This window comes from Protopterus annectens, chromosome 10.part0 (genome assembly GCF_019279795.1).
Source record: "Protopterus annectens isolate FY-2018-M chromosome 10.part0, PAN1.0, whole genome shotgun sequence".
Classification (NCBI taxonomy): Eukaryota; Metazoa; Chordata; order Ceratodontiformes; family Protopteridae; genus Protopterus; species Protopterus annectens.
In genome coordinates this window covers 1,399,348,887-1,399,373,955 of record NC_056744.1, presented here as the reverse complement: position 1 = coordinate 1,399,373,955, position 25,069 = coordinate 1,399,348,887, and the positions used below count along the sequence as shown (strand labels likewise).

Here is a 25,069-nt window from a genome sequence, read left to right as displayed (position 1 = left end):
AGCATCAGAGACTATCCATGTGCAACTAACAGTGGGTAAAACTGCCTTCCAGTTTATAGCCTGCTACAGACCACCCTCCCAAACCCAGGAACCCCACTCGGCCTTTTTGAGAACACTGGAAAATATGAAGGTCTCTCCAAACACCATTATATTGGGCGACTTCAACTACCCAAACATAGACTGGGAGCATTACTCTAGCTCCAACATCCTAGCCCAAAGGTTCCTAGAATTTATAAACTCAAATGCTATGGAACAACTTGTTACCAATCCCACAAGAGGGGAAAACATACTGGACCTGATCATCACCAACATGGGGACTCTATGCTCCAGACCAGAAGTGTATCCCTCACTGGTAAGATCAGACCATAAACTAATCTCACTGGGTATTCACATCCCGACCCCACCCCCTGCCCTGAAAACCACAGTGAAAAACTTCTCTAAAGCAAATTTCACACTCCTCAAAACCGAGGTGGAATCCTTCAAAGCCCCCGGGCCTGTGGAAAATACAGCCCAGACCGCAGAATCCTTTATAAACGCATTCTATGAACACCTTCAGGAATGCATGGATCATGCGATCCCAAATAAAACCAAGACCCAATCCTCCAAAGGCAGACGTCCTGTCTGGTGGACCTCAGCCATAAACAAACTATACAATAGAAGGAGGAAGCTACTAAATGATAGAGCAAAATCCCAAAAAGGGAAGGCATCACTGATCAGTATTAGCAAAAAACTACGGGCACTCATAAAATTGTCTAAGGCCAGCTTCGAGAGAAAAATTGCACAGGACACTAAGGATAATCACAAGGCTTTCTTTAGTGACGTTAGGAACCTGGGTCGTAATACCCAGATATGCTCAGAATTAGTCCAAAATGACAAAAAATACACTGAACCCACAGACATTGCCAACATCCTAGCTGACAGGTTCAGCGCAAACTTCTCCCCCACCAAAAGGGCAAATATCTATCCCAGCAGAGTGCTGCCCCTGACATCTCAGATGCTCAGGTAAGAGCCACCCTCTCCAAAGCAAAAACACAGCATCAATGGGACCAGACGGTGTCCCGGCAGCCTACATGAACTCCAAGAAGAGCTAAACCCAAACATAAAACTACTGTTCAATCTCAGCCTTACTACAGGATATGTGCCCAAAGAGTGGCGTTCAGCAACAGTGGTCCCTCTCCATAAAGGTGGTGCCTCAACGGATCCTGGAAACTATCGCCCCATAAGCCTGACTAGCTTGGTCTGCAAAGCTATGGAAAGGATCATCATGGACCTCATAAATAAAGATATTGGGGACCTACAGACACTGGATCCTACCCAGTTCGGCTTTGTTAAGGGCAGATCCTGCCTCTTAAACCTGGTTGATTTCTTTGAAACGGTCACCAAGGCCATTGACGAGTCGAAGGTGGTCCACACAGCCTACCTGGACCTCGCAAAAGCCTTCGATACAATACCCCACTCGGGCATTATAAGTAAGCTCACCAGCTTAAATATAAACCCCTATGTCACTAGATGGATTGCAAACTGGCTCAAGGACAGAACCCACATGGTTAGAATTGCTGGAGCCATGTCAGACTCCAAACCAGTTACAAGTGGTGTCCCACAAGGCTCAGTCCTGGGACCTCTCTTGTTCGGTATATATTTCTCGGAGGTAAGGCCAACACGGAAGGACTGTGGCTGAGCAAGTTCGCAGATGACTGCAAACTGGGTGCCATAATCGACTCTCCAGCTGACACAAGCATCCTCCAAAAGGGCCTCATAGAAACAGACAACTGGTGCCAGAGCCATGGCCTCAAGCTAAATGCCAAAAGTGTATAGTCATCCCCTTTGGCAAAAAAGTGCCCACAAATTACCACATAGGTGGTAATCCATTAAGTACAGAAGAAGTAATTAGGGACCTGGGGACCCAAGTTGATAGCAATCTCTCATTTGACAACCATGTGGCCAAAGTGGTTAGAAAAACATTTTATATAGCCCACCTAATCATGAAGGGATTCACATCTAGATCAGGGAGGTCATCGCATCTTTACTCATCCCTCATCAGGCCCATAATTGAGTACAATGCCCCTTTTGGGATGTACCTTACCAGACACCTGCAGCAACTGGAAAGACCCCAAAAGTACCTCACCAAGAGGATCAAAGGGTTCAAACAGATGCCATATGCTGCCCGGTTAAAGAAACTCCAGCTCTACTCAGTGGCATACCGCCTGTTCAGAGGCGATCTGTGCCTGACGTATAAAGCCATGTCTAACCCGGAATTAATGGACATGCTGCACCTCAGAAAATCCAAATCCCATTGAGCTGTGCGCTAGAGAGAGACTTGAACCTCAGCACTGAAATAAATAGGACATGCTGGAGGGACAGATTCATAACCCAGAGGCTCCCTTCACTCTGGAATAAAATCCCAGTCCAGGTTGGGCAGAGTTCCTCATTGACTCTCTTCAAGAGGAATCTTGATGAGTGGATGGGAGATCATAGGTTTACCCCGGGTATCACTTCTGTGTCACTGTTAGACAGAGGCACAGTATACTAACCTCGAAAAAGGGCATAGCAAAATAAATTTAAAATGGGTGGCGAAAGCCAAACACATTCTGGCTAGACTTATAAATGCCCTAGGGCAGATAGCCTAGTATGAACCTATGAACCTATGAACAATGTCTAACACGGGAGGAATAGCAAGTGGTCTGTGCTTGGGTAGTAAAAGGAACTCACAGAGTCTTTTTCTTAGAATTAGAGTAATCCTGGCCTTCCCAGTGGAAATGTTCCCTCATGGTATGTAAAGTTTCCCCAAAAGAGTAGTCTTCTGGGCGAGATGCTGAGGGAATAGACTCTTCAGCATCAGAGTCTTCATAAGGGGGAAAAGAGTATTCCTGTTCCTCAAAAGAATCTGAGGAAATTGAGACCTGGTCAGAGGAAGCATAATCCTCCTCCTGTCTTGGCCTTTTATCAGGAGGGGGATGGGAACCCCTGATTAGGGTAATTAAATCTTCAGCCATCTTAAGCATCTATTTCTTAGGCATGGGGCCTTGTACTGGCGACTGCTGTACAGTCTTTTGTTTTTAAAGGAGTTTTCAGCTTTGCATAAGATTTGATGGTGAGTGTACGGTCTGAAGACACCTTCTGCAACTGAAGGCGTTTCAGCTGGACCGGAATCTCCTTCTGCTCTGGAGTTGGAAGGGGCTAAAGATGAAGGCTGTGGCGGCCTAGTAATCTCTGCTTGGGAATCGGAAGCCGTCTGAGGTTCTAAATCATCGGTCGTCAGGGGCTGCGTAGGAACCTCACTGAAAACCGGAGAACGGGCGACTGGCCCAGCAGAGGCCATGGAGTCTGGTTTGGGTCTCGGCTGCCTGTCCTTATCCTTGCATTTTTTATGCATGCCGGTCATCTGTTGCTCCGACGGCATGGTATAATTAAATTTCCTACCAAAGTAATGTCAGGCGAAATCAAAATGACGTTTAATAGTTCGTTTATTAAACCTAGCACAAAACCGACAACCTGTGACGTCGTGGTCTGGGCCTAGGCAAGGAATACAATAAGAATGAAAGTCCTTATGAGGTATTTGCTTCCCCACAAGAAATGCAATTGTTAACTTTTTCTGACATCGGACTGAGGCAAGAAAAGGTTCCCCAATGGGGTACTTAGCTTTATTGAAGACTTCGGTCTGAAATTCGAATTGGAAATCTCAGGAGTCGGTCGACCGGCACTTGCGAACTGTTTCTGCTTCAGGCACCGCGCGGCAAGAAAGACTGAAGAAAATGGCATCGGATGCCTCTTATATACCCCTGGCGCACTGACGTCAGGGAAGAAGCGACAGCAACTGACGCCGGACCAAGACTTTGGAACTCTGGCCGAATGCGGGACCGCCTGATGGCAGGATAACCCAAGTGTGATGACTGCAGCAGTGTAACACAATGAACATCTTTACAGAGGCAGAAAGACTTTTTTCTATAAAAGAAGTAACAAAAATAAATAGCTTAGACATCCATGAAGGAATGATTTGCTCAGAAACAGCTAAACCTAGAGATCTAAGATGAAAAGAAATAAAAAGCTGCTCAGACTTGTGAATGGCTTCAGTCTTATCTAAGCAATATCTGAGCTGCCTATGCAAATCCAAGATGTGAAGAACCTTCTCACTATCAGACTGTGGAGAAGGAAAAAATGTGGGCAAATTAATAAATTGATTAAGAGACAAATGAGCATAAAAGAAGTATTAGTGTAAATAGACACCTTGTCCTTTTGAAAAACTAAAGAAAGAAGGAACAGCCATAAGGGTCTGAAGCTCAAACACTCTCTTAGCTGAAGCAAGGCCCAAAAGAAGAACAGCCTTCCATGTACAATGTTGCAAGGAATTTGAATCCGCAAGCTCAAAAGGATCCTGAGTCAATTTTTCAAGAACAAAATTAAGGTCGCAGGAAGGAAGAGTAGGCTTCCTGGGGGCTCTAATGTATAGGATGTCTAATATAAAGGATGCCTTTAAGAAATTGTTTGACATATATAAAGGACCCCTACGCTTTTCAATAGGTACCATGGGATCCTTTATATCCACCTGAGCTACCACCAACTCAAGCAGATGGGGCCTCAGTTTAACATGTCATCCAAAGAAAAGTACACTCAGGAGTGCAGCATCCCCTTATGCTCCACTACAGTGTCAGTAATCGATCTACTTGGTGTGGGAATAGAATCCACAGCATTCTGCATCAAAGGCGAGTGTGCTACCTGTTGCTCCACTGACACTGCTAATATATATAAGACTAGTTTGAGTGCAAAGCCCTTCAGAGCTTTCCTTCCAGAAAAAAAGATTGAGTCTGAGCCCTGAAAGGACTATGCTAGGAACAACAAAACATAAATGTTCACATTCTGGCATAAAAAAACACAAAAAAAGTCAAAGGGGAGGAGAAAGGGAGATAGCAGCTACTGCAGTAGTGATCATTCAAACATCTACTATTATGGTAAGTTCAACTTACACAACTTGTACTATGGTCATCATACTAATCACTGCTGCAGTAGCTTTAGCTATATGGGTGGATTATCATAGCTACCTACATTTAGGAGGTGGAGAGAGAAAACAGTCCAGCAACCACTGGAGAATGGACCTAGAAAAGCTTTACCTGGACCTACAGAAGGAATCAAGCTTATAGTGCTTTGTAAAACTATATACAGAGGACCAAGTAGCAGCTTCTAGAATATTTAGTCCAAACCTTTACAAAAAGCTAAAGATTAAACCAGGGCCCTGGTTGGGAGGGTCTTGACCCTGCCTGGAATAGATTTGCTATGGTAAGTATAACAATAAGTAATAGCCTTAGACAACCATTTGGATACATTCTGTTTGGACAAAGGTTGACCTTCTTCTTACCTTCACAAGAAACAAACAATCAAACATCTGAGAAATATAGTTCTGTCTCAATAGTACCCGAGTTGCCTGTGGACATCCACAGTATAGAGTATCCTTTCTCCCTCATTTTCAGATTCAGTAAAGAAAATGGGGAGATGGAAGGTTTTTATTCAAGGATGTTTCTAGTGCCAAAGAAAGAAAAGGCATGGAGACCAAAGTCTATGTGGAAATATATCTAGATATAGATCTATTTTTCCCATAGAAGAAAAGCTCTTTGAATCTAAATTTGGTTAAGAGATGTCACACCCAAGAGAGAGATTACTTACACTTTGAAAAAGATTCTACAAAGATAAGCAAGTCATCTAAATATAGGAAAAAATATGAATTACCCTAAAGCCTGCAGTGAGCTAAATCTGGGGCTAGACACTTCGAGAGCACTCTAGGTGTAGTTGACAGTCTAAAGGTTAAGGCAGAAAACTGATAATGTGATCCAGACATACAAAACCTTAAGAAACATCTGATGTCTGGATGAATATGTGATAATAAGCATCTTATAAAAGTCTAGTGCTACCAGGAAACTTGAAAGAGGAAAAAGAGGTAACAGTTTGTGAAGTGATATCATTTTGAATTAGGACACTATCACAAACAGTTTTAGGAAAGAAAGATCCAGAACTGGTCTCCAAGCCCTTTCTTTCTTTGGCACTACAAACATCCTTGAATAAAAGCCCCATATGGAAGTAAGAAGTAGGAAGTGTTTCTGTCGGTCTTTGGGAGTGTATGGGATGAAGAACAGGTGGAAACAAAAGAGTCTGATCTGCAAGATGAGGAATGACCCTCTGGAAAGGAGGAGTTTCATCCCACTGTAATCTATAACCTTGATGAATGATAATGAGTACCCATTTGTCTGAAGCAATCTGTTACCAAGGAGAAAAGGGGATGTGAGAGTGAATCCACCCCCCCCTCCAAGAATAACAACTTTTTATACAACTTTCTCAAATGAACATTTGGCAGATTTTTATGCTACTTTGTTTAGGGCAACTCAATGTCAGCCAGAGATTTTTGACCCAGTTAGATACAGGTACATTAAGCCAGTCAAAAGATCACACTATATCAGACAAAGCCTCAAGCTTATGAGAATAGAAAAAAAGAGATTTTGCTGATGACTGTGATCAGGGATATGGATAATAGACAAGAGGGGGCTGAATTTTATTGGAGAAAACTGGCAAAGAAACCTAGGTATTGGGAGCAAATAACTACAATGGGGAAATGTAATAGAATGGGAAGAGGCCAATAATTTATCTGCAGGTTAGAAATTGCCTTCCCTATCCAGGATTGAACTCAGAGTATAGGCAAAGAGAAAGAAATAGGAGGCTCCTGAATGAAATACCAGCACTGGTGCAGTTTTTAATATAATCTAGAACAGAGGCTGCTGTTAAAAAAGGAATAATTAAAGCATATAAAATATTACATGATAATTATAAGAATCAGTCAGAGGAGCTTACAAAGGATTAGGAAGAGAGACTGGATAAGCAATTTCCAAAGAGACAATGGGGAGATAAATGTATCTCTCCCAAATATGCAACAAGTCTAGAAAATGTAAGATCTTTGCGTGGAAGTGTTTACATTGGTCTTTTTATTCCCCAAGTAGACTCCAAAGAATTTTTCCTCGGGTGGATAGCAAATGTTAGAGGTGTGATGGGCAAGAAAAACGTGGCTGAAAATAAATTTTTTGGGAGTGTAAAGCTGGCAGACTTTAGGGATTCCCTGCAGACCGCTCTGTTGGAGATGCTGGTTGAATGGATTGGATTGACTGGCAGATGATTTTTCTGAGTTATGACACAGAATTGGAATTGCCTAGACACAGTAAAGGCCTTGCTGAGTCTAATTATGGTGGCAGCCAAAAAAGCAATTACTAAAAAATGGAAATCAAGTCTAGACCAACTTTACTAGAAGTAGTGAACACAGTAACAAGAGATAAAACAACTGGAACTGGGATATGTAGAAAAGGGAAGGAGCAAATTACATAGGAAAAATGGGAATTGTGGCAACAATATATGCAAAACAAGAATGAGGTTCAAGAGGCAGGTTTTGAATGAGCCATATAATGCTTAACTGGCAATAACTGGATGGATTATTATAAGTGATGTATAATGTTTACAACTACAGTTGTTTCAGTAGTGTATGTGATGTATACTGTTTGCAACTAAAGTATTGTCATTTTGTTTGTTTTTCATTTATATAATGTAAGAATGCCGATGTCATGTGTGAAAATTTAATAAAGATGTTTGCTGGAAAAAAAAGCCTTGAGCTTGTGACAATGGGTTTTTATGAAAATGTACAAATATTTTTTATGGAAAAAGTGTAGCAAGTTATAAATACAAGTATGCTGTTTTAAATCCCCAAGCCAACTGGCACATTACAAGTTCAGAAGAAATCATCATTTTTAACAGGATATGATATGAAATTAGAAGTTATGTACATACCATAACGTTCGATGTTAGTTGTCTTCTCTCGCCTTCTTTCTTGCTGGATGGGTTTGGAGCCGATCCTCGGCTCCGACTCTGCACTTGCTAAGCTCGAGAACTCATTTTACAAGCTCGAGGCGACCCTAAATCCCATGATGCAAGGCGTGACTACCTCAGATCTCATTTGGTAGCTAGAAGAAAACCCTGCCAAAAACACTTCTTCCCAAGGAAGAAGATTACTAAATGTAGGAGAAACTAGGCCAATAGCCGCTAACAATAACGAGTCTTCCTACTGGGAACTCTTGGAAAGAGTGACAACACCCCCAAAAAAAAGGGTACAACCTCAAGATCAGTCCAGGCCAGGGGGAAGGAGGGAGGGACACAAGAAAGAAGGCGAGAGAAGACAACAAACACGGAATGTTATGGTATGTACATAACTTCTAAATGTTAAGTTGTCAACTCGCCTTCATTCTTGCTGGATGGGACCGCGTCCCTAGCACCTCTATCCTGGGTGGCTCAATGGAACAGACTCTTGAGAACTGTGGAACCAAACTTAGCCCTGTCCCTGGAGGCCAAGTCCAATTTGTAATGAGAGACAAAGGTGTGAGGAGTGGCCCAAGTGGCTGCTGCACAAATGGTGTCAATAGGTAGCCTATCCTGAAAGGCTGTGGATGTGGACAGGCTCCTGGTAGAATGTGCTTTTGGTTTTGAGGACAGTTGCTTGCCTCTAAGAAGATAAACATAAGAAATGATAGAAGACAGCCATCTGGATAAGGTCACTTTAGAGACTGGAAGACCTTTTCTGTTCTCTGCATAGGAAAGAAATAGTTGATCAGATTTTCTGAATTGTTTAGTTCTGTCCAAATAATATCTGAGTTGACGATGGACATCCAAGCAATGAAGTTTTTGTTCAGCTTTGTCCGAATAATTAGGGAAAAAGACTGGCAAATCAATAGATTGATTAATATTCGTCTGGGAAGCAACTTTGGGCAAAAAAGATGGATTAGTTCTTAGAGATACCCTATCTTTGTGAAAAACCAAGTATGGGGAACGGACAGAAAGGGCCTGAAGTTCAGAAACCCTTCTAGCTGAAGTAACAGCAACCAAGAAAATTGTTTTCCAGGAAAAAAACTTTAACGAGCATGTAGCAGCCGGTTCGAATGGGGGTAGAATCAAGGATGCCAGCATTAAATTCAGATCCCATTGCGGAGGAGGATCTCTGATTGGAGGCTTCAGGAGAAAGATACCCCTCAGAAAGGCTTTGCAAAGCTTGTGGGACATTATGTTTTGATCCGCTAAACCAACATGAAAATTAGAGATAGCTGCCAATTGGACTTTAACTGTAGAAGAAGAAGACCCCGATTGAAAAATCTGTGCTAAGAAGTCCAAAACTGAATGCACTGGAGCAGTAAAGGGATCAATGTGTTTAGACTTTGCCCAGAAAGAAAAACGTTTCCACTTACTAGCATAAATCTTTCTGGTGGAGGACTTTAGAGAAGCTACTATGATATTTCTAACGGGGTTAGAGATCATAGGAAGCCTGGCTAAGGAAGGAAGTGGAGCAACCAAGCAGTGAGGTTGAGAGAATGAATGGCCCGGTGCGGTTGACCCGACTGGTGGGTCAGAAGATCTGGAACTGGGTCCAGATGCCAAGGCTGCGCCAGGAGATGACGATGCAGGGACGGAAACCAAATTTGTCGAGGCCAGTAAGGGGCAATGAGGATCAACTTGGCTCTCAATACGTTAGCTTTCTGAATAACTTGTGGTATCAGTGGAAATGGAGGAAAGGCATACAGAAGTCCCCGAGGCCAATCCTGGGTCAGAGAGTCTCTCGGGAATGGCCTGGTAGAGGAAAGAGGGTGAAGAAGTCCGGGCATTTGCTGTTTTGGGGTGTAGCAAAAAGGTCGCAGGAAGGGAAGCCCCACTTCTGAAAAATCTCATCCACTACCGATTGTTTGAGAGACCACTCGTGTGGCATGAGAATAGCTCTGCTCAGTCTGTCCGCTAAGAGGTTGGATCTCCCGGGGATATGCGTTGCTATCAGAAACCGATGAGAGGAGATTGCCCATTGCCAAAGTCTGAGAGCTTCTCGACACAGTGGATAGGACCTGGTCCCGCCCTGCTTGTTGATATACCAGACTACAGACATGTTGTCCGTCTGAACTGCAATAGTCCCTAAGGGAAGAAAGTCGCTGAGGGCTTGCAATGTTAAAAGCACTGCTCTCATCTCTAGGACATTTATGTGCAGATGGTATTCTATGGGTTGCCAAGTCCCATGGACCATCCTGCCCTGATAATGCCCCCCCCCCACCCGATCAGAGAGGCATCCGAAGTGACTGTGGCAACCGGAACTGGGGGAACAAACAGTCGGCCCTGATGGAGCAGAGGAGAAGACATCCACCAGGTTAGATGACTCTTGCATGATTGCATGACGAAAATCTCGTGACTCATGGGGAGCTGCTGGAATGACCACTGAAAGAACAACATCCACTGTAGAAGCCGCATGTGGAAGCGGGCTAATGGTAGTAGTACAATGGCCGCAGCCATAAGACCCAGAACCTTCAGGACAAATTTGGCTCTGATCTTCTTGCTGAGTAATATGATCCGAACATACTATGTCCAGAATTCTTTGTTTTGTGAGTCTGGCCGACATGCTGACAGTGTTTAATTCTGCGCCTATAAAGGTAATAGATTGGCAAGGCAACAGAGAAGATTTTTCTAAGTTTATTGAAATCCCCAATTGTTTGCAGGTTTGGAGAGTGTAGTCTCTGGCCTCGAGAAGTTGATGCCAGGTGGTGGCGGAGAGGAGCCAGTCGTCTAGATACGGAAATACCTGGAATCCTTGACGTCTCAGATGAGCCGTAACCACTGCCATACATTTGGTAAACACTCTGGGGGCTGTAGTGAGGCCAAAGGGCAGGGCTTTGAATTGAAAATGACTGGACCCCAGCCGAAAGCGGAGAAACCTCCTGGAGCACCTGTGAATCTTTATATGATAGTACGCATCCTGAAGGTCTATTGAGCACATCCAGTTGTCCCTGCCCAAAAAGGGTAGAATGGACTGAAGCATGACCATCCGGAACCTGGCCTTCTTGACAAACTTGTTTAGTTTGCTGAGGTCTAAAATTGGTCTCCAATCTCCTGTCCTTTTGGGGACCAAAAAGAATCTTGAGTAGATGCCGGATCCTACTTGGTCTGCTGGCACTAGCTGGACGGCTCTTTTTGCTAGGAACTTTGATACCTCCTGCTCTGCCAATTCCCTTAGACCGGGTGAGACGTCTAGAAGGGATTGCTGAGGAACGGGAAACCTCTCGAAAGGGATATTGTAGCCCTCGGATATGATCGACTGTACCCATTTGTTTTGAGAGAGGGAACGCCAGGCTATTGGGCACAGCAACAATCTTCCCCCGACTGCCTCCAAGGGTGGGCAGTCAGGCAACACCTCAGGGATGCTGGAAGGGTTTATCAGGGAGAGGCTCCCTGCTACCCTGATTCTGCGGACCCCCTCTGCCCCTAGGGCGGTGCCTATTATTATTACCCCCTCTGCCTCTGGGGGTAATCTGACCACGTGTGTCTGGCGTGACTCCTTGAGATTTACGGAACCACATTTTCCCTCCCTTCTGACCCTTTGGATAGGGTCTTGAAGGGGTGGAGAAATGGACTCCTACGGCAGAAAGGGTCTTGCCGTCTTGTTCACACCTGGCCAATGTATCCTTCACCTGAGGCCCGAACAAAGCTGAGCCATCAAAGGGGGTATTGGTGAAGGATGCCTTAAAAGGGTCTGCGAAATTACAAAGCCGCATCCAGGCTTGACGCCTAAGTGCCACTCCTGTGCCTGCGGCCCTACTCGCTCCATCGGCTGCATAAGAAATGAGCCGCATGGAGGAGTTAGTCAAAGAATTGAGGATTCCTAGCTGTGAGGCAATCTTTTCTTGAGCCCCAGCCACCGAAGGATCCTGAACCACTTCACCTAGTTCCTTGAGAATGTCTCTCTGAAGTCTGGTAAAGTGACAAAGGTAGTTCAGCGAACGCATAGCAAAGGTCGCTGAAGAAAACATCCGCTTACCGTACCTATCCATGGTCCTAGAGTCCTTGTTAGGAGGATGGACAGGCACAGAAGGATCAGCAAGTTCCTTCTTGGTGGCTGCCGCCACCACCATAGCATCAACAGGGACGCCCTTAGAAAGAAACTGTTTGTCTGAAGGGTCTGTAATGAATTTGGAGGGCCTCCTAGGGACTGGTTCCACAGAATCCGGGGCTGCCCACGCCTTTCGAGCCACCACTTGCATGAGTGGGTCGAAAGGCGGAGACACCCAGGAGGTGGAGGGTCGAGATCCAAAAGCCTCCAGGTATACCGACTCATCCTCGGAGGGGTCAATGGAAGGCCAGTTCCCCCTCTGCTTAAGGAGTTCCAGGATGTCTGAAAAGGAGACATCCTCAGAGGGGGACCGTGGGGAGCCCTCCGACTCATCTAAGTCGGTATCTGATGTAGTAGACTCAGGGGAGTCTGTGTGCTTCCTCTTACACATGTCCTCTTACGCGGGGGTTCTCCTGCAGGATCAGGAGAAACCTCGGAAGAGGAAGTTCTTCCCAATGGGGAAACCTGGGGCGATGGATCTCTGGGTCCGGGAGCAAGAGACTGGCAAGAGACATCAACAGGCACCGAAGATGGAGGAGCTAAAGGAATAGACCTTTGACCTAGCTCAGGGGTTAGGACACTCCTCATCACCTCGAAGGCTCCTCTCCCAGGGAGGCCAGAAGAATCCCACTCCGAAGAAACAGGAATACCCGGCCCCACCGAAAGAGAAGGCTCCGAAGCCGATGTCGGTGCCGAGCTCACCAATGCCGAAGCTCCAAGAGGGAGAGCAGGGTCGGACAAGGGTCCGATGCCACTCGCCCCCTCGGAGCCGACAAGGGAGACCCGACGACCGGATCCCTCCAAAGAAGGTCTCTTGGAGGAGATCGGAGCCGAAGACGTTGGAGCCGAAAGGGGAAGTATCGGCTCCGGCGCACCCACGGTCACTGTTCCGAGAAGCTCCTGCTCCGAACTCTGAAGGAGAGTCGGAGGAGGAAGTTCAGGGGGATGAGAAATAGCAGACGTCTGTTGAGACGGGCTATGGAGCATTTGGGCTAGTGCCTGTGACTTCAACAGTCTGCTTACCACCCTCTCTAAATCATGGTCTGACAGCCTGGAAGATCTTGAAGATCGGCTCCGATGGCTCCGCTCCGACAAAAGAGGAGATCCCGGAGCCGAACAAATCGACTCCAGGGAAGGAGACCGAGATCTCTTCCTGGATGGAGCCATCGGAGCCGACGACCCCTCGGCTCCAGATGGAGCCGAAGACTTATCGGCTCCAATACTGGATAAAGACACATCGGCTCCAGCCGGAGCCAACAAAGTAATGGGTATTTGTGTATCGGAGCCAGATGGAGCCGACACTACAACCTCCAGAGTGAAAAGATCGGCTTTAGCCGGAGCCGATCTCAACTCCGAAGGAGTCGGAGCCACAGCCGAAGGCTTGAGAACTACAGCCTGGGCCTTAGATGGCTTAGAGGGCTTAACCGACCCAGCCTTGGTCGGAGAACCCTCTGGCTTTAACATGCCACGAAGAATAAGCTTATTTCTTCATTCCTGCAGGACTCTCTGGCTAAAGGAGTGACAGATAGCACAGGATTCCTGCAGGTGTAAAGGCCCCAGGCAGTACACACAAGAAGTGTGACCATCTGTCAGAGACATTTTCTGACAGCACGAGTCACACTTCTTGAAGCCTGAGACCTTCACTTCTTTAGACATAATTATGTCCAAAAATACACAGACACACAACAATCACACAGTTAACCCACAAAAAACACACCAACACTAACCCAACAGGAATTAACTGAGAGGGAGGCTTAAGGCCTGAAGAAAGGAAATAAATCCTGACGTAAAAAAGAAGGAATATAGGGTAGGAGATTAACTATATGTATATATATATAACCCAATAGATGACAAATAGAAAGAAAGGGAGAAAAATACCCTGACTAATCTTATACAAATTCAAGCTTTACCTGAGCTGGTAAAAAGGAGACCTCTTCGCAAAGCGGCAAACGAGATCTGGGGTAGTCATGCCTTGCATCATGAGATATAGGGTTGCCTCGAGCTGGTAAAATGAGTTCTCGAGCTTAGCAAGTGCCGAGTCAGAGCCGAGGATCGGCTCCGAACCCATCCAGCAAGAATGAAGGCGAGTTGACAACTTAACATCCAGCAAATCAATTCAGAAAACCTATCCAGTGAAAAGGGATGATGATCTTATGTATTTAAAGGCACCAGTATATCTATTTAGCAGTAATGATGCATTAATAAATCAAGCCCATACTTAACATTTTCTTCATTATAACATTGAGTCCATACTGAGCACTTCTTTCATTCCTTGATTACCTGTAGATTTTGATTTACGCTTAGAGACTGGTTTTGCTGGTGATTTAACAGTTTTTGGACTTGATCCCCTCTTTGCTGAGCCTTTTGAACTTGTGGATACAGGCCTTGATGTACTCGGACTACCTTTGGTAAGGTCAGCCATCTTCTATGAAGTGTCAAAAAGAGAATATTTGCATATTACCACTGAGTGTCGATGACTGAAAATTCCCCAGCTATTTAAACTATAAGAGAATAACTAGAAAATTATTTTCAAAGTTGATCACATACTTTTTGAGGTTTTTTGTATATCGTCTACAAAAGCCATTTCAGAACACACATTTATGTACTGCAAGTACAGGATATTCCTTTCAGTCATGTAAAGTGTAAGTCATAATAAACAGCACAATAAATGGATTCCAGTTCCGCATTTCAAGAGAATCCAAATGTATCATGTACTCATTAACTGCTGAACAAGTTCAACTTTTTCCTTTATTTTTTCATCAAGAGATACAGTAATATCTGCCCTGAAATACTGAACTCTTGGTACTATTACAATGTTTGCTCATGTTTTCAGAGGCTCTCGTATTTTCACACTTAAAGAATCTCGTAACTGCATAACAGTAATCTTCAATATCTCACACTGACAAATTTTTGACCTTCTAGGCAGCTTTGCTCAACTCCTAATAAATAAGTTACAGATCATAATGACAAGTACTCACTGTATGGTTGTACATTCACAGCTGCAGCCTGCCTGGTAAGACAAACAGAATAAAAAAGACGTACATGAAAAATCATCAGCAGTGGTTATCCATAGGATTGTTATATTTATGATCAATAATGTAAAACACTTATAGAACAAAAAACCTAAAAAAAATATTTAATGTAAAATATCTCTCTACCTTTATGTGTAGATCAGGAGACAGCCACCCTCCACACACCAAAATGAAACTACTACTAATAGTAGTATTTAAGAACAGTATTAGTTTAGTTTAAGAATTCAAAATGATACTGTAGGAAATATGGCAGTCTATTGTAACTTAGATTTTGTTGTCCCATTTTTCATCCATCCAAATCTAATGCCATTCCCCAGTCACTTGCACTACTAGCTTTTACTTTCAATATTATTTCTGTTGGTCTCTACAATAGTTTCTCAAAGAACTATACAATTCCCTTGGTCTTAGTTCCAAGAGTAAAATTCTCTGTCATATCTCTGATTACACCATTACTGAATTCCCCACTACTGTCACTGAATAACTTCGGAGGTGGAACTTGCATTTCCAGCAATTAATGATTTCAACACAATTTCTGATGGTCTCTTTGTATTCATAATGCTTCCATCACTAAAACATATAAACTGATTGATACCATAAAGGCACCAAGTGCCATGTTCAAGTTCTTTTAAGTCCACAAAAATTGTCTCACTATATTTAGAGGCCAGACTTATATTGATAATGAGTCTAGGTTTGGGTCTGCTGTACTGCCAAGCAAACCTCAAAATTGTCAACAATCTCTTTCAAGTAAGAAATGTATCCAGGGTCCTTGTTTTCTCTTACCTACAAAGAAGCTTCTACAATCTATCCACAGAAGCATGTCCAAATTGAAGTTTAAATGTTCTGCTTCAACTCTGTCAGCATGTTCTCTGAAATTGTGAGGACCTCATCTCCATAATGACTCTCCTTTAAAGTCTTTGTCCAGCGCTAGTGACTTCAGGAGTCACTGTATGGTTAATTGCCACTGCTTTGTTATTTTTCATGCCAAAGACTCTTCCTGCTCTTTTAAACAAAGTCTTACCAACAATGGTACTTAGAATGGAACTAGTTCTGTTTCAATATCACACTTAACTTGTCGTATTTTTGCTGTCACCTTCAGTGTCTTGGTGGAACACACTACTTATCCAAGCAAGAAAGTCCCACTATTAAGTGCATCAGTTTTAAGTCAATGTTCCACCTTACTCCATTGCTCTAGTTTTCTTCTAAACAGCATGCAATGCATGCAGTATCAATTACAGCCAAGTCAAAAAATTCTATTACAAAAATTTCTTCATCTGAGACCACCTCTTTGGTAAATGGTGTTATGTTAAATTGTCCTGTATATCCGGAGTTTGCTTTCCACAGTTATTTCAGCTTGTTTGAATGATGCTCTGCCATGCACTACATTAGGTTCTCCTACCATACTCTAGCAGAACTGTAAGTGGTAATGACATTCTCACAAAGCTCTTTGGTTTGGCCAGCTTGCAACTTTTTTTCTGCTCTGTAAAATATGCTGCGCCCTCACTTATGTTAATGCCCACTGCAATCCTTCTTGGTTTTCTGAATAAAAAATGCAGTTTACAGCTAACTTAATTGAGGGAAAAGCAAGTTCACTAAATGTTATCAATGCCAATTATCTTCTACATTTAAGCATACAGCTACACAAAGCATTAAAAATGTATTTATGCATCCAACTATATGTCTGCTCAAAACCAATTATGTAATCTGCAACAGAAACATCCTAGAAAGGGAAAGGCAATAGAGAGTGGGATGAGGCAAGTCAGAAGTTTGAACTGCAGCTCAGAGAATGCCTTCCCTACTATGGGCTGATATAAGAGTATAGGCAAAGATATTTCGGCAAAGGAATCTTAGGTGAACGACCAGTTCTGGTATAGTGTTTAACTGAGTCTAGAAGAGAAGCTGCTATTAAAAAAGGCTAATTAGTAGGGCATATTAAAATATTGCATGATAACTATAAAATCAATCAGAGGAGTTTAGAAAAGATTGGGGAAAAAGACTGGAAAATTAATTTACAAGGGAACAATGGGAGGACATATGCTTGGTTCCCAAGTATACAACAAAATGCAGATGGGTTTTTGCTTGTAAGTGCTTGCAGAGGTACTTTATTCCCCAAGAAGACTTCAGAGATTTTTTCCTCAGGTAGATAGCAAATGTTGGAGGTGTGGTGGGAAAGAGGGAGGTAACTGGAAACATTTTTTTTTGGTGAGTGGAATGAGCAGGCAGACTTTAAAAATTCCCCACCGAGTGCATTGTGACAAATGTTGGGGGTCCAAATGATTGTAACTAAGGATATGATTCTTTTGAGCTAGGACACAGGATCTGAACAGCCTAGACAGAGCAAGGCCTAATTGTTTTTTGGCTGCCAAAAAATTACTAAAAAATGCAAATCAAAATATAAACCAACTGTAACTACAGCATTGATTTCTGTAAAGGAGACATAAGAACTAGAAGAAAGATCTTTAGAAAAGGTAAGGAGCAAATTACATAGAAATAAATGGAATTTGCAGGAACTATGCATGCAGAATAAAGACGGAGAAAAAGAAGTTATGTCTTACCATAACATTCCATCTGTATTGTTGATCCTCATTCAGTCATTACGCATGGGGGGTATCGGTTCCAACCTCGGAACTGAGCCGGCCATTTTCCAAGCTTGCTTCAGCTACAGACTCTCAAGCTAAACTCTTACCCATAATCCCCCTCTCCCTGTTACCTCAGATTGAGTTTGCAAGTCGAAAGAAAGTAGAGGCTACCTCTAGTCAAATGACCTAAGAGAACCAGATGGTGAGATCCACTAGAAGCCACAGGAGGGGGAAGGAGGGAGGGTCGTAATGACTGAACGAGGATCAACAATACAGATGGAACATTATGGCAAGACATAACTTCTTTATCTGATATTGTTAATCCTCGTTTATTCCTTACGCATGGGACAGAGTCCCCAGCTACCTCTATTCCTGGGAGGCTCTCATGGAAGGACATTCCTGAGCACCATAGAACCAAAAGATGCTCTTCCCCTGGAGGCAAAATCCAATTTGTAATGATTGATGAAGGTATGAGGCGTAGCCCAAGTTGCAGCTGCACAGATGTCATGTAAAGAAGCTCTGGCATGGAAGGCAGCAGAAGTTGCCACCGACCTTGTTGAATGAGCTTTCATGGTAGTAGGCAATGGGATATTACGTTGTGTATAAATGAAGGTCACACAGTCCTTCAACCATCTAGCTAATGTAACCTTAGTAAGAGCAGATCCTAATCTAGGTCCAGAATAGGCCAAAAATAACTGGTCAGATTTACGAAAGGACCTAGTCCTGTTTAAGTAAAAACGGATTTGCCTGTGGATGTCTAGGGTATGTAGGCAATACTCTCCTCTGTTTGAATGATTGGGAAAGAAAACTGGCAATTCAATGGTTTGATTAATGGACATTTCAGAGATCACTTTTGGCAGAAATGAAGGATTAGTTCTCAAAGACACTCTATCTCTATGAAAAATCAAGTATGGACTCTTGATACATAAAGCTTTAAGCTCAGAGATAAGTCTGGCAGAAGTAATGTCGACCAAAAACAAGGTTTTCCATGACAAATGCTTGAGGTCGTAAGAAGAAGCTGGTTTGAAGGGTGGCATTGTCAGAGCTTGTAGAACTAATGATAGATCCCATGGTTGAATAGGTTCTCTAAAAGGTGGCTTCAGATGATTCACACCTTTTATGAAGGTCTTCCACAATTTGTGAGACATAAGAGAGGAATCTTGGACACCCTCATGGAAATTAGAAATTGCATCCAAATGAACTCTAATGGTAGAGGCCGATAGACCCGACTGGAAAAGATCAGCCAGATAGTCTAGTATTATCAACACCGGTGCTGAGAAGGGATCTACTGGTTTATCTTTCAGCCAACAGGTAAATCTTTTCCACTTGCTTAGATAAGTAATTCTAATGGAAGACTTATGAGATGCAATGAGAATGTCACGTACTGGTAAAGAAAGATCATTCTGCCTGGCAATCAAGGGAATTGCAGTAGCCAAGCTGTGTGCTTCAAGTTGTTCAAGTTGGGATGAAACAGGTTCGGTGGATGTGAGATAAATTCTGGGGTTGGATGGAGAATCCATGGTCGATCTAGTAGGTGAGGCCAAAGGAAGTGGAACCAAATCTGACGAGGCCAATATGGTGCTATGAGGATCACCTTGCTCTTCAACCGACGGGCTTTCTTCAGAAACTGGGGAATGTGGGGAAAAGGTGGGAATGCATAAAGAAGACCCGAGGGCCAATCGTGGACTAGAGCATCCCTGGGTGACTGCCCCGAAGGGGGAATCAGGGTGAAGTAGTTGCTGCATTTGTAGTTGGTCAGGGATGCAAAGAGGTCGCAGCAAGGATGGCCCCAGCGGCAGAAGATCACCGCTATCGAGGGATTCAGGGATCACTCGTGAGGTTGTAGAATGCACCTGCTGACTCTGTCTGCTATCACGTTGGAACTCCTGGGAATGTGTGTTGCTAGAAGAAAACGGTTGGCAGCCATCGCCCATTGCCATATCCTCATGGCCTCTCGACAAAGGGGGTAAGATTTGGTTCCACCTTGCTTGTTGATGTACCAGACCACTGCCATGTTGTCTGATTGAATCGCAATAGTCCCAGATGGCAGCAGGGGATGGAATGCTTGCAACGCCAGAAGCACCGCCCTCAGCTCTAGAACATTTATATGCAGATGGGCCTCCAGTACGGACCAAGTGCCTTGGACTGTCTGTTACTGATATAGCCCCCCCACCCCATCAGGGAGGCATCCATGGTCACTGTGGCCTTGGGTTGCTGGGGGGAGAAGGGGCGAGACCATTGTGACAGATTGTGTGTCATCCACCAATTTAAATCCTGTTTGCACCTGTAGGTTACTCAAATCTTGGCTTAAAGAGGATGCTGAAAAGGATACCATTTTGTGAGCAGTAGCCATTGTAGAAGCCTCATATGAAACCTAGCTAGGGGGACAATGGTGATGGAGGCTGCCATGGAACCCAACATCTGTATAACAGAGTGAGCTGTGGATTTCTCCCCTGAAAGGATTGGAATCACTTGTTACTTTACCCTTAAAATTCTGTGCTCTGGAATGGCAGCTCTGCAGTTTTTTTGTATCCAAGATAACCCCTATAAATTCTGTCGACTGAGATGGTGTGAGATTGGATTTTTGACAGTTTATGGTTATGCCTAGCCTTTGTGCAGTGAGGAGAGAGTATGCCAGGGCACTTGATCCACAAGACGCAACACATCGTGTTCGGAAAGGCTTCTAGTGGACCTCACAGAGACTGAGGGAGAAAAGTACAGTTTTGTACCTACCATAAATGTAGATGTCCGATAGGTATGCATCTGCAGTCATAACATATGGGTTGTCCTGCCTCAGGCAGCCCTTCGGTCGGCCGGATTCCAAAGTCTGGGTCTGGCCTCGGCTGATGTCGCACTTTCCCCGACGTCAGAGCTTCTGGGGTATAAAGGCAGCAGCCGACGCCATTTTCCTCAGTTTTTCTTGCCCCAGATGCCAGGTGCCCTCTAGGAAGGCTAAATTTGGATAAATGCTGAAAAGTTCCAAACATTTGCAAAATATACACATGTATAAACAAACAAATACACCATAATAGATTCCCCCAGCTAGCTGAAAGAGGGGTAAGCACCCTAGGAATACCACAGAGGGGAAGGAGGGTGGGTAATCCTGACTGCAGATGCATACCTATCGGACATCTACATTTATGGTAGGTACAAAACTGTACTATGTCCTTCAAGGATGCATCTGCAGTCATAACATATGGGTAGAATACCATAGCCAATCTGGGGAGGGGTACTAAGAGAAGGATGGTGTAGTTAAGATCCCCTGCAGTACTGCAGTTGCAAACCCTGCTCGGGATCTGGAGTATAAAGGTAGATTGTAATGCTTGGCAAATGTATGCACGGAGGTAGCAGCTTCTAAAATGTCCTTGGTAGCCACCCCTCGTAGGAAAGCTGTAGTGGTGGCTGTGGCCCTTGTGGAGTGAGGCCTGATATTTTCAGGAACTGTCTTTCCATGAAAGGAGTAACAAAAGCTAATGCAATTTCCTATCCATTTTGAAACTGTCTGTTTGGAAATTGCTCTTCCTTGCACTCCTGTTGCATATGCTACAAAAAGTTGGTCAGTTTTTCTGCTAGCTTTTGTTCTGCTCAAATAGTAGCGTAGTTGTCTGTGTATATCCAAGGTGTGCAAAAGTTTTTCCCCTTTGTTCTGTGGGTTAGGGAAGAACGTTGGCAAGTGAATAGCTTGGTTCAAGGATACCCTAGATACCACCTTTGGCATGAAAGTAGGATTGGTTCTTAATGACACTCTATCCTGGTGAAAAATAAGAAAAGGCTGCACTGCCATTAATGCCTGTAACTCAGATACTCTTCTTGCTGAAGTGATTGCTAGAAGGAAAGCTGTTTTCCATGATAAGAACTGTAGGTCTGCTGATGCTGCTGGTTCAAAGGGAGGTAGAGTCAGTTTTTCCAGCACAAAATTGAGATCCCAAGCAGGTAGAGGGGATCTTCTTGGAGGTTTAACATTTTTGATCCCTCTCAAAAAATGCCTGAGAAGAGGGTATGAGAAGATAGGTGGATCCATATTGTATTCTGCTGAAATTGCTGAAGCATGAATCTTAATGGAAGAATAAGACAGGCCATTGTGGAACAATTCTGCTAAGTATTCAAGGATGTGTGCTAGGTTTGCCACTGTGACATCTGTGCCCTTTGATGTGCTCCAAATAAGAAATCTCTTCCATTTAGCTGAGTATGTCTTCCTTGTGGAAGGTCTGCGAGCCTCCAGGATAATGTCCTTCACCCTCTGAGACAAAATAGTTTGGTTGGGTTTTAAGGAATTTTCCAGGCAGTTAGCTGTAATGTTTTCAAGTTGGGATGCAGGGTCTTGAAATTGTTCTGCGTTAGAAGAAGAGGCCATTGAGGAAGAGGCCATGGATTTGCCCGAGACATGCTTCTCAGTAGTGGGTACCAGTGTTGTCTTGGCCAGTCCGGAGCTATTAATATCACTTTTGGCTGTTCCTCCCTGATCTTCAGTAGAACCTTGTACATCAATGGGAGAGGTGGAAAGGCATATACTGTTAGGGCATTCCAGCTGAAAGAGAGAGTCCACCCTCCATGCTTGTGGGTGGTATGTCCTTAAGCAGAATGTCTTCAGTTGGTGGTTGAGTGGGGAGGTGAACAGATCTATCTCTGGCATTCCCCATGTCTTTGTTATAAGTCTGAAGATGTCTGGGTGCAGCATCCATTCGTGTGCATCCATGGTAGTTCTGCTTAAGCTGTCTGCCAGTGTATTTTCTTTTCCTGGAACGAATTTGGCCTGCAGTTGAATATTGAGATTCAGGCATAGGTTCCACAGATCCATAGCCATCCGGCATAGAGGTTAGGAATGTGTGCCTCCCTGCTTGTTTATGTACCACATGACCGTGGTGTTGTCTGTCCTTATTAACCGATGTCCTTGGTGGAGGAAGGGTCTGAATGCTTCGATTGCATGCCTCACTGCCAGCATTTCCTTTTGGTTTATGTGCATGCTTAGCTGCCCTTGAGGCCATAGGCCTTGGATTCGTTTGTCCTTCATGTGCGCTCCCCATCCTCGGTCTGAGGCGTCCGTGGTGATGGTTTGGCTTGTTTTTGGTTTGTTAAAAGGCAACCCTCTGTTGGACTGGCAAGCCTGAGCCCACCATAGGAATTCCTTTTGAAGGCATGGAATTATTGGTATCATGGTTTCTAGACTGTGACTGTGTTGAGACCATATATTCCTTAGGTACCATTGTAATTTCCTCATATGCAACCTGGCATGTGGGATTAAAGTTATGCAGGATGCCATGTAACCCAGGGCCTGCAGGACTTTCCTTGCAATAAGCTAAGTTTGTCTTGTCAGAACCATAAAGTAATCTGGAAGTTGTTTTTGTTTTTCTTCTGTGAGAAAATCCATCTGGGTGATTGTGTCCAGATTCGCACCCAAAAAGGTTATCCTTTGGGATGGTACTAGTCTTGACTTTTGGATGTTGACTGTGTATCCCAAGGTCTGTAGCAGGTGTATAGCATAGGCCAAGTCCTTTAACAATTTTTTCTTGTTGTCCGCTTGTATTAGGCAGTCGTCCAGGTATGGATAAATTTGAATTCCCTGAAGTCTGCAGTGTGCAATTACTCATGCCAGGCATTTCGTGAATACTCTGGGCGCAGTAGATAAGCCAAAGGGCAATGCTGAGAATTGATAATGCTCTGATCCTGCAAGAAATCTGAGGTGCCTTCTGCAATCTGGTCAGATAGGGACGTGCAGGTATGCCTCCTTGAGATCTAGAGTCACCAGCCAAGACTCCTTGCCCAACATGGGAAGAAGTTGCTGTAGGATCAGCATTTTGAATTTTGGCACAATGAGATAAGTGTTCAGTGCGGACAGGTCGAGTATAGGCCTCCATTGGTTTTCTTTTCTTGGCACAAGAAATAGTCTGGGGTAAAATCCTTGGCCTTGTTCTGTAGATGGTACCCTTTCTATAGCTTTCATCTGAAGTAACTTGCTGATTTGTCTTAAAGCCTCTGCCTTCTGGTTTGGTGGAAGGTTTGGCATTCCGCTTCTTTTTGGCAAAGTATGGAAGTGAAACCTGTATCCTTTGTCTATTATTTGCAATGCCCATGTATCTTTTGTAATGCAATGTCAGTTTTTTGAGAATAAAGCCAGCTTTCCGCCCAAGGGTGCTTCCAGTTGATCCCTGGTAGGCGGAATCAGAGTCAAGTCATTGTGTCTGTCCTGTAGTAGTGGTAGTAGTTGTAGCTGCTGCACTACTCCTCTGGTTGGCAGGCTGCCACTGGTGGCCTCTGTAGGGGCCCTTGGATTGACCTCTGCCTCTAGGGCGCCTGTTTCTGCCTCTCTGTGCTCTGGAGGAATCTGGAAAGGACCAATTCTTTGTAGGCCAGTTCCTACTGAACCTCGGTGGTTGAACTTGCAGGAAATCTTTAACTGTTTGCACAGATTTTGCTTTTTCTTCAACCTTCTTTAGAATCTCCTGTGCAGGGGAGCCAAATAAATGGTGTTTCTCCATTGGAGCATCGAGGAGTTTAGCCTTGACCTGGTCTGGCAAAGATTGCTCCTTCAGCCAGGCATGCCTACGAATTACTGCCCCAGTCATAGCTGATCTAAATGAAGCCTCCAGTGCATCATAGCTACATTTTAAGAAATGATTACTGACCTGTTGTGAGTTGTGTACCAAATCCTGAAGGGATTTACGGTCTAAGGGTTCAGGTGAAGAAAGTTTCTTATTTACTTGATCTAACAAAAATTCTTGGTACTGTATCATATGGAATTGACAGTTTAATGCCCTGGCAGAAAGAGTAGCAGATGTATAAACCTTTTTTCCCCATCTCTCTAATGCTCTAGACTCTCTTTCAGAGGGTAGGGGATTTTTGGCAGTAGCGGCTGCAACCCCTTTAGGGCCCTGAGAAATAGTTTCTGGGTCTGCAGCATGGGCTTTATACAAGTGAAAGCGAGAATCCGGGACCCTGTAATATCTGTCAGGTTTGGCGGGGGCCGGAGGAAGAGAATCAAGTGCAGTACTGACATTAGTGTACACATCATCAATTACAGTTAGAACTGGAGGTATAGCTAAGGGCCTATGCTGGGGCAAATGCAAAAAGGTCCTTAATCTTTTTCTAGAATCAGAGAAATCCTGTCCCTGCCATTGAAAGTGTTCTCTCATGGAGTGTAAAGTCTCCCCAAAGGAAAATTCTTCAGGGGGGAGGCTGAAGGGATAAATTCCTCTGCATCTGAATCCTCATAAGGAGAGTAGACCCCTTCCTGGTGGTCTGACAAATCAGATCCATCCGTGGAGTAATCTGAGGAGTGAGGTTCAGAGGGGTCAGCCCTGGGCCTTTTGTCTGGAGGAGGCTGGGAGGCCCTGTCCGGGTGAGGTTGGGAACCCCTGATTAAGGAGATAAGGTCCTCAGCAAGACTGAGGATCTGAGAACTAGAGGAAGGCCTCTGGGATAGAGATTTGGCAGGCATAGCTTTAGAAAGTTTGGCAGCTTTAGCCCTGGAGAAGGCCTTTATAGACATAGAAGCTGGGGGCCTAGCTGCCCCACGTGCAGGAGTTGAAATG

The 25,069-nt window shown here is 44.2% G+C and overlaps 1 protein-coding gene across 1 annotated transcript in view; it reads right to left on the bottom strand.

Moving 5' to 3' along the window:
• The window catches only part of DNAI3 (dynein axonemal intermediate chain 3), a 1,549,065-nt gene that overhangs the window by 1,426,022 nt on the left and 97,974 nt on the right, over nucleotides 1–25,069 (bottom strand). Inside the window, exon 2 of the mRNA XM_044086876.1 lies at nucleotides 14,213–14,357. Within this exon, the coding sequence (XP_043942811.1) occupies nucleotides 14,213–14,354 (142 nt within the window). The 5' untranslated portion in view covers nucleotides 14,355–14,357. The remainder of the gene's footprint in view (nucleotides 1–14,212; nucleotides 14,358–25,069) is intronic.